Below are 9,797 nucleotides of genomic sequence, written 5' to 3'. Positions count from 1 at the left end.
GGAGGAGAAACACACCCCATGAACTTAGGAGAATGTCTTGCTCTTCTCCCATCACCTCTAGGGGTTTTAATGTCTGTGGCACAGTGTGTATCGTGAGAAGTCCATTGCAGCAAACATGTCCGAGTCCTGACAGCTTAAACAAGGAGAGAGGGATCAAAAGGATTTATATATTTTTTTGTACAGAGTTTTTTCTTAAACTGTATAATTTTGTAAATATTTTGCTTTTTTTGTGTACTAAAATTACCGGCATATAGATTTCAATAAGAATTGTCGTATTTTTGTATTTGGAAAACGAAAATTGCAGTGGATTAATTAAGCTGTAAGAAAAACTGCGGTAGCCTTCGACACACACAGAATGGGTTCCTTTTCATATGGTTTTAGCTCTGAGGTGACAGCGGGGTGGCACCTGTGCCAGGTGAGCAGCGAGGGCCGGCTCGGAGCGCTGCCCACAGCTGCGGTTTGCCCTCCGTGCCCCTGGCAGGCTGGCCTGAGTGCCAGGTGCCACCCCAGGGGCTGGCAGTGCCACCCCAGGGCTGGCAGTGCACCTCAGGGCTGGCAGTGCCACCCCAGGGCTGGCAGTGCCCCCAGGCTGGCAGTGCCCCCAGGGGCTGGCAGTGCCACCTCAGGGCTGGCAGTACCCCCAGGCTGGCAGTGCCCCTAGGGGCTGGCAGTGCCACCCCAGGGCTGGCAGTGCCCCCAGGGGCTGGCTGTGCCACCTCAGGGCTGGCAGTGCCCCCAGGGGCTGGCCATGCCCCCAGGCTGGCAGTGCCCCTAGGGGCTGGCTGTGCCACCTCAGGGCTGGCAGTGCCCCCAGGGGCTGGCTGCGCCACCTCAGGGCTGGCAGTGCCCCCGGGCTGGCTGTGCCACCTCAGGGCTGGCAGTGCCCCCAGGGGCTGGCCATGCCCCCAGGCTGGCAGTGCCCCTAGGGGCTGGCTGTGCCACCTCAGGGCTGGCAGTGCCCCCAGGGCTGGCAGTGCCCCCGAGCTGGCAGTGCCCCCAGGCTGGCAGTGCCCCCAGGGGCTGGCAGTGCCTCCAGGGGCTGGCAGTGCCCCCAGGCTGGCCGTGCCCTCAGGGGCTGGCAGTGCCCCCGGGCTGGCAGTGCCACCAGGGCTGGCAGTGCCCCCAGGGGCTGGCAGTGCCACCCCAGGGCTGGCAGTGCCCCCAGGGGCTGGCAGTGCCACCTCAGGGCTGGCAGTGCCCCCAGGGGCTGGCAGTGCCCCCAGGGCTGGCAGTGCCCCCAGGGGCTGGCAGTGCCCCCGGGCTGGTAGTGCCACCTCAGGGCTGGCAGTGCCCCTAGGCTGGCAGTGCCCCCCAGGCTGTCAGTGCCCCCAGGCTGGCAGTGCCCCCAGGGCTGGCAGTGCCACCCCAGGGCTGGCAGTGCCCGGGCAGAGGGGCTGGAGGAGGAGGACAGGAGCTGGGTGCTGCTGCCTTTTGCCACAGCCTCTGGGCACCCCAGTGTCTTGGGGCACGCCGGGCCTGTCTGGCGTGGTTTGCCTTGGCTTTCTGTGTCTCCAGAGCTGCAGGGCAGTGCAGCTGCGTTCCTTCCACAGCGATGTTTACTGGGAATTCACCTCGGGCAAAGCAGCCCTCGGGGTGCCTGAGTGCCAGCCTGAGCTGGGGACAGACTGCAGGGTGAGGGCGTGGGGGAAGGAAGTCACTGCAAACAATCCCCTCCCTTTCTGTGCTGAATTAACCTGGGCAAAACAGACAGAACCACCTCAGCTCTGAAACCAGGCACCTGCTTAGGAAAACACCACTTTGGCAAAATCATGTGAAAAGGAACAAAGCTCCTCTTGGTGTATAGTAACCTTGTACTATAGTTTTTACAGATTGTGAACTTGTGTAATAGGATAATAGCAGATATTGTTGAATTTCTAATTGTTTACACATTAAAATTCATATATGTAATGTTTGTTTTATTGATTACAAGCCAAATTTCTAAGATGCATGTTGACTTTTTTGCAATAAAGTTATAGTATGGAATGGTTCAAGATTTAGAAAAGACAAAATTCTAACTGAAATAAATTGGAAGGAGAACCATTCAAGAAATGACAACTCCCAGAAAAAGAGCATTATCACTTCTTTGGGGGGAAGTGGGTGTGTGAAGGGGGATTTGTGTGTGAAATGTGCAGGTCTGGTTTAGGTCAGAGCTGAGAGAGAAATCTTGCACTGCGTTAAGACAGGCAAATGGATGTGGGAGGAGAGGGGTGGAGGGAGCCCAGTAAAGGCTGTGTGGCACTCGTGGGGGCTCAGAGCTGAACAGAAGCTGTGCAGGCCAGGGTGGTTCCCTCTCTCACAGCTTTGCAGTGTTCTGGGCTGTTGGATACAAACCCTGGCAGGACACACCTGCCAGTTCTGGCTGCTCTGTAGATTGGGGTGAAAACTAATGTCTTCTATTATTGACTTTGTTTTTGGTCTTTGGCCCTTTCACCAGCTCTGCTATTCCCTCCTGCAGCCCCTCCCTGTCCCTGCTGTGTCCAGGTGCTGCAGGCTGATGTAAAACCCGTGTTTCTCCTTGGTGCTGCTGAAGAGCCTCTCCGTGACAAACCTGTGGCTTTGAGACATCTCAGTGCCCAGAGTTCAACTGGAATCTGCCCCAGCCCCGCTCTGCAGGGAGCAGCAGGGTCCTCAGGAGCAGAGCCTGACCTGCAGCAGGAAACGTTTAGTGGCCAAAGCACTTGCTGCTTCCTACACAATTAAAATTCTTTTCACCGGGAAAGGGGTGTACGAGGAATGGGAGTAGCATTTGTGGTAGGGTGTGTGGCTTTGGATGTATTTTTTCCCCCAGCCATTCCAAATGTGATCTGAGAGTTCCCTGAGCACAGCAGCAGCGTTCAGCAGGGTGGGACAGCCCTGCCAGGAGCCCCTTGGAAGGAAACAAATGTCTGCAGGAAGGGTTTGAAGGGAACAGTCACATGGAGGTAAATTGTTGGTGTCGTTGTCAGGCCAAGAATCTCTTTGTAGTCTCCAGTCGAGGCTGTAAGGAATGCAGCACTAACTTCTGGGGAGGGTTCCCAAAGGTGACAATCTAATTTTAACTCTCCTGGAAACGGGGGACCCAGTTCTGTCCTCTGGAGCAGGTTGTGTAACACGTCTGGGCCTTTGCTGGTGAGATCACTGATACAAGGGGCTTTCAGAAGGGAAAAATAAGTTTGTCTGATGTTTCTCTGGAGGTTCTCATATCTTCCACCGCTTTATTCCATGACAGATTTACAACTGTGATGATCAAACCCTAAATTCATAAATAGAGCACTTTCTTTCTCACCAGGACCATCCCACAGACAGTTTCAGGGGCTGTGTGGTGGTCTCAGGTAGGCTGATCCCTGCGGGGTGCTGGGGGCAGAGCTGGCAGGGGGGGTAAAGCCTCCTGTGCCACGCTGCCTGGTGCCTCCTCCACCTGGAGCTTCCTCCTTTTTCCACAAAAAAAAATCCAGGGTTTTTCATTACTTTTTCACAGCATCTGGGAAACACACTTTTTGTCAGAAACGTCTCTTGGATTTGAAGTTCAAAAACATGTTTTACCTGATCAAGAGACTTCAGCCCAAACAGAGCCCATGACAGGGGCTTCAGCACTGGGTGCCTCCAGCTGGGCAGAGGCAGTGACCCCGGCCAGAGGGGCCCGGGCAGGGCAGGGGCAGAGGCGGGCAGGAGCAGGAGCAGGAACAGAGGCAGGAGAAGGAGCAGGGCAGGAACAGGAGCAGGGGCAGGAGCAGGAGCAGCAGCAGCAGCAGAAGCAGGGGCAGGAGCAGGAGCACGGCAGGAGCAGGAGCAGGGCAGGAGCAGGAGCAGGAACAGAGGCAGGAGAAGGAGCAGGGCAGGAACAGGAGCAGGGGCAGGAGCAGGAGCAGCAGCAGAGCAGGAGCAGGAGCAGGGGCAGGAGCAGAAACAGAGAGCAGGAACAGGGAGCAGGAGCAGGAACAGAGAGCAGGAACAGGGAGCAGGAGCAGGAGCAGGACAGGAGCAGGGCAGGAGCAGGAGCAGGGCAGGAGCAGGAGCAGCAGGGCAGGAGCAGAGGCAGGAGCAGGAACAGAGAGCAGGAACAGGGAGCAGGAGCAGGAGCAGGACAGGAGCAGGGCAGGAGCAGGAGCACGGCAGGAGCAGAGGCAGGAGCAGGGCAGGAGCAGGAGCAGGGCAGCCATGAGCAGGAGCTGGAGCAGGGCAGGGCAGGGCAGGAGCAGGAACAGAGAGCAGGAACAGAGAGCAGGAGCAGGGCAGGAGCAGCAGCAGGGCAGGAGCAGCAGTGGCCCCTGTCAGCAGAGCAGGTCCCCCAGCAGTGTCCCTGTGCCTCCACCGGGGTCACTTTTCCCTGGAGCCGGGCTCAGCCCGGGCCGGGCACTGCCGGGGCAGCTCCGGGGGAGCCCGAACCCTGTTCCGGAGCCTGGGGACACCCCCGGAGCTGGGGGACACCCCCGAGCCTGGGGACACCCCCGGAGCCTGGGGACACCCCCGAGCCTGGGGACACCCCCGGAGCCTGGGGACACCCCCGGAGCTGGGGGACAGCCCCGGAGCCTGGGGACACCGGCGTCGCCCCCAGCCCAGCGCTTTGACTGCTCTGCCGTCATTCACCTTGTTTTTTGGAGCCGAATTCCTTTGGTGCCTCGTGTCGCTGCTGGAGCAGCCCTGCGCTCCGTGACGGGAGTTAATTATAGCCCGTCCTGCGCCTTAAAGCACTCCTGCCAGTGATTTATTTAAACCCCGATAAATTATACATTTCTTTAGTAATTCATGTGAAAGTTTTTTGAAGTCAACTCAACATCACAATCCTCTCTGTGCTCTCTCGTGGCGAAGGCTCTGTCAGACAACGCTGCCATCCTCTGTTCCCTGGAGCTGCTCCCGTGGCTCTGTGTTACCTGCGGGTGGCAGAGGAGCGAGGGGGCTCCGGGGGCACCCAGAGGGAGCTGGCTCTCACCAAACAGCCTGAGCTCTCTGCTCTGGGAGCAGACTGAGCCTCCCCTGTCCGTGCTCCCCGGGCACCCCTGGCCAGCCCCGTCCGTGCCCCTGGCAGATGTCGGGGTGCAGAGCTGCTGCTGCTGGGCGGTGCAGGGCCAAGACTGCTCGTGCTCCCACACTCGTGGCACCTTTGCTGGGCTGGGAACAAACACCCTTCACTGAGCTAGAGGGGGAGACTCTGGGGGCAGTCCCCAGTGTCAGCGTTGTTCTTCTGTCCCCCCAAGATTGCCCTGAGAAGATACAGATGTTTTTCACTTGTTGATTAGCAAAAACATTAGGAGACCTACTGTTTCAGGGCATGAATAATTAATGTTTGTTCCTCATTAACTTCTTGTGGCACAGTCCTGTTAGGTGCATTTAGATGTATTTCTAGAATTAGGAGCAAATATAACCAGATGCCTGGCAGCTGGGTGTTCTGTTCCACCTGTGGAAAGCACTGCCCCACTGCTCCCATCCTCTCCAGCAGGAAGGGGAGAGATTGTTCTGATCAAGGACTGGTGTGTCCTTTATTGCAGTTTTAATTACATTGAAGGATGCATGTAAAAAATTCTATAATTCATGTACAATACGAGTGAGTAAAGGATGCCACTCCCAAGAGAGTGGCCTCCTGTTTTGCTGGAATCTCACACCCAAACCTTGCTTCCTGAAAAATTCAAAGCTCAGTTGATGAGCTGTCCACCTGCTGCTGCTGGACAAGGCTGTCTGTCCTGCCCCATCATCCAGCACGGCAGAGCTGCAGCACAGCCCCAGCACTTCTTGTGTTCTAGCATGGCCACAATGCTCTGCTAATGCCAAAGGCTTTGGGCTTTGGGCTTTGGTCTGGGATTGACACCCACAAACACCTCCTGAGCCCCTGGGGCCACCTGTGCCACCACCTGAGGCCGAGGACGTGCCCAAGGCTGTGCTTGCCAGGAGCCCCCCTGCAGCCAGCAGAGCCCTGCTTGGATTTTAGTTACACAAGAGGAGAGAAAGCACTTCTAACTTAACCTGAAGCAATGCACAGATCCCAGATGCTTCCCCTTCCCTCTCCTCAGAAGGAAGTTCAGCAGCTGGCCCACTGCTCAGCCCTCTGGTGGGTTTGTGGGGGTGACCCCCACTGTGCTCCCTGCCTGCAGAGGAAGCCTGTCCTTGCTGTGATGCCATGGCAGCTGTGCTCTTTGAAACACTTCCCATCCCTTCCCCACCTGCATTAAAACCTTCCCAGGGCGATGGGGCCTGCCCTGGTCCCTCCCTTTAACCCTCCAAGTCCTGCCAAACTCCCTTTCAGGCCCCATGGTCCCACACAAGGCTCAGCCCAACCCCAGCTGCTCTCCCCAAGGCCACTCTTCCAGCCTGCAGTGGAACAGGCTCCACAAAAGCAAGTGCTCTGGGGGACACTCTGCAGACCCAGAGGAAGTCTCAGGGCAGGCCCTTTCCTTTGGAAGCCCGACACTGCAGCAGACAGCTCCTGTAACTTAGCAACTTTTTTTTTGCTCTGTTAAGGTGGGTTCTTCAATCTCCTTAATGAATAAGAGCATCAGGCCAGGTAATTGATGCTTGGCCATTTAGCTGATGAATAATTGACTGTCTGGGTAACTCGAGATATTTCCTCCATCAGATTGTGCAGTGGAACAACTGTGTCACCCGTGGTGCAGCATGGCTCACAGCTCTGGGGTGCTGGAAATGCAAGCTCAGGGTCCACAGGAACCTTCCAGAGCCAGCTCTAGTCCTCTTCCTCCACAGGCAGCAGGCACATGAGCTCAAGCAGTGGGCCCATGGAACCCCCTGAGGTCCAGCAAACCCTGGGGATGATCCAACACAAACCATCCCCTGATCCTATGATTTTGGTAACTGGCTGCATTTTAGCAACAGAAGTTATTTTATCACATAAACCTAGGTCTGGAAACAGGATTTCTTTTCCAGATCTGCAGTGAGTACAAACACAGGGGCAGAGCAGTGAGACCTGGCTGCTCCAGAGCTGGGAGGGGAGCAAAGCCTCCAGAGCAGGAGCAAAGGGGTGAAGGTGCAGGGAGGTGTCCCTGTGGGAGCTGTGGTGCTTCAGCTGCCTCGCAGCTCCTCCAGAGCAGTGCAGGACATCGTGAGGGTTCTGAACAGCAGCTGAAGAACACTCAGACAGGTGAGCTCTGTCAGCTTTGTGACTGCAACACGTCCTGCTGCCCCCAGCCCGTGGCAGAGAGGGTACCAGCATGAAGTGTGGATTAAATAACTCATGGTTTTATTTCAGACTTCCCCGGAAACTTTCACAAACTTCCACAGGACATCACTCCTGTGTCAGCATGTACTGCGTATTTTTTAAACTACATGGAGTTCATACAATGAAACACAGAACCTATTGGCACCACTCTGTCATGAGCTTTGAATTAAAATCTAAATAAGAACAGAATATTTTGATGTATTAGGAGAATTGATAACAATCCATGAACTGTGACAAAGGACAAAATTGATAAAAAGGAAAAAGCACATGCTTTTAATCTGACTTTTGCCTTCAGATTTCCAGTGAGTCGCCAGCAATGTTTCAGCAGAGTATGGGTTTGGATTTTTTCTTCCAGAAATGTCATTAATTATTTACCAGTAGGTGAATGATCTCTGAAATCTATTGCAGTGACACCTCTGAGTCTGCAGACAGTTTCTGATGGCAAACCATCTGGGCTCCTTTAACTTGTTATTGTTTATCCTTTGGACTCCTCTCCCCCGGCTCTGAGGTGTAACGGCAGCAGGCAGGGCCAGGAGCATCAATATTTTACAGCATTCATTAAAGGCAGCTCAGCAGCCGCGTTGCCCGGCCCGGCTGCCTGCGGAGGGAGGCGAGGAGCGTGCCCAAGGCGGGTGGGCAGGAGAGCTGTGCTGGGGTGGGCTGCCACAGGGACCCTCCGAGCCGCGACAGCGGCCCGAGCCCGCTGCGGCCCCACGGGTGACGCTCGGCTGTGGCAGCGACAACGGGACGGGCAGAAGGAGCCTGGGGATCCCCGGCAGCTTCTCCTCGCTTGGGAGAGAATGAAACAGCAGCAGAGAGACAGAAAAGCTGCCACTCCGCCGGCACCCCGGAGCCGGGGCCGGAGCCGGGGTCTGGCGCTACTCGGGCTCTACATCCGCCCTTCGCATCTCCGTGTTCACTGGCGTTAACAGACAGCGCTAAATAAAAACCAAAACAAAACAAAGGCCTGAAATTTATCCCTCTATTAATTACTCCCAGCAAGCAGGGCCGCCTTTAAAGCGGTGCCACTTCAGATAAAACTTTCATGCAGCTATTTAGGGCCTCTGAAATATAAATGATTTCCTTTAAATGTTTTATCGTAAATCAGGGCAGGCAGCTTCGCCACAACGCGCCGGTTCCCCCCGGTGGGAGGGAGCCGCTAGTCCGGCCCGGCCCGGCCCGGCCCGGCGGGAGCGGGACAGGACGGGAGCGAGGAGGGCTGGGAGCGGGCTTGGAGCGGCTCGGCTCGGCTCGGCTCGGAGTGGCTCGGAGCGGAGCGGCTCGCTGTCCGCGGTGCTGCTGCCGCTCCCGCACGCCCGGGCCGGCCCGACCCGCCCGGGAGCCCCTTCCAGCCCGAGCCGCTCCTTGGCCCTGCGGTCGGGGCTCGCTGCGTGTTTCCCAAAGGAACCGTGTCACCACAGCGCAGCGCTCCTTCCCTCTGCCCGCGATCAGAGCCCGTTTGTCAGAAAGCAGAGAGCGGCTCCTCCGGGTCCGTATTTACCGAGGTTTATAAGACTTGGAAACGTTAAATCTCGGAGTAGGTTTTATTTCTGCTTAAGAACTCAGAATTTTGCAAAGTATTTGCATCTCTGGTGCCTCAAAGTACAGTAATGTCTGAAGATGCGTGAAGACTGGCAGAGCAGAAATGAAAGGGCCGCTCAGCAGCAGAACAATGCCAACTCCAGAGCCGCTTTCCCGGGGCGGTGTGCGGACGCCAGCCCGCGGGGTTTGCCCACGGAGAAACGCCGGCTGCTGCCTCTTCCCCCGGGACGTGCCGGCCGAGGGAGAGCGGGGTTCGAGCGGGGTTCGAGCGGGGCCGCCGGTCCGTGCCGGTGCCGCACCACGCGTGCGCGCCCCGTGCGGGCGGGCGGGCGGCTGTAAGATGAGCGAGGGGGCGCGGGGGGGGCGGGCGCCGGCGGAGCTCTGCCACCCAACCCCGCTCGCCCGGGCAGTGCCGAGGGCAGACACAGCCCCGCGCCCATGCCCGGGGCCCGCCGCCCGCGGGCCGCGCCGGGGTGATGGCCATGGACGCCAAGCAGCCCTTCGCCGTGCCCGCCGCCCTGCAGGAGCCCAAGTTCCCCAGCCTGCACGCCGGCAGCGAGGCGATGCGCAGAGTTTGCCTCCCGGCCCCGCAGGTACGTGGATGCAGGGCTCTGAGCCACATTTTCTGACGGGTTAATGTTTTTTTCATGTCGGCGGCACCATCGCGCGTCGCGGCCCCGCGCCCCCCCCGTGCCCGCCCCTGATCCGCGCCGTGCGGAGCGGGGCCGCTCTCTCCCCATTAATTTTTATGACCTGAGCTCCGGGGAGGACCCGCGGTGCCGGGGCCGGTTTTTCAGGCAGAGATGACAGAATTCCCCACTGACCTCGCCATGCGTGCTCTTGCTCGCAGCTGCAGGGCAATATATTTGGGAGCTTCGATGAGAGCCTGCTGGCCCGCGCCGAGGCGCTGGCGGCCGCGGACATCGCCCCCCACGCCAAGGGCCACCAGCTGCACCCTCACTTCAAGCCGGACGCCGCCTTCCACGCCATGAGCGGCGTCCCCTGCGCCGCCGCCGCCCTCCCGCACCCCGCCGCCCTCGCCGCCCTCCCGCACCCGCTCCCGCACCCGGCGCTGGACGGCGCCGACCTGCTGGAGACAGAACCTATTGGC

At 58.0% G+C, this 9,797-nt stretch overlaps 1 protein-coding gene across 1 annotated transcript in view; it reads left to right on the top strand.

Moving 5' to 3' along the window:
• The first annotated feature begins 9,162 nt into the window (after nucleotides 1-9,162).
• Nucleotides 9,163-9,797, top strand: part of POU4F3 (POU class 4 homeobox 3) — a 1,182-nt gene continuing 547 nt past the window's right edge. The window contains 2 exon segments of the mRNA XM_041397494.1: nucleotides 9,163-9,279; nucleotides 9,537-9,797. The exon segment at nucleotides 9,537-9,797 is cut by the window's right edge and continues 47 nt beyond it. Of these exon segments, the coding sequence (XP_041253428.1) occupies nucleotides 9,163-9,279; nucleotides 9,537-9,797 (378 nt within the window).

This window comes from Onychostruthus taczanowskii, unplaced genomic scaffold (assembly GCF_017590055.1).
Source record: "Onychostruthus taczanowskii isolate IOZ18803 unplaced genomic scaffold, ASM1759005v1 scaffold14, whole genome shotgun sequence".
NCBI classification, from domain to species: Eukaryota; Metazoa; Chordata; class Aves; order Passeriformes; family Passeridae; genus Onychostruthus; species Onychostruthus taczanowskii.
This window is presented reverse-complemented; position numbering and strand designations above follow the sequence as displayed.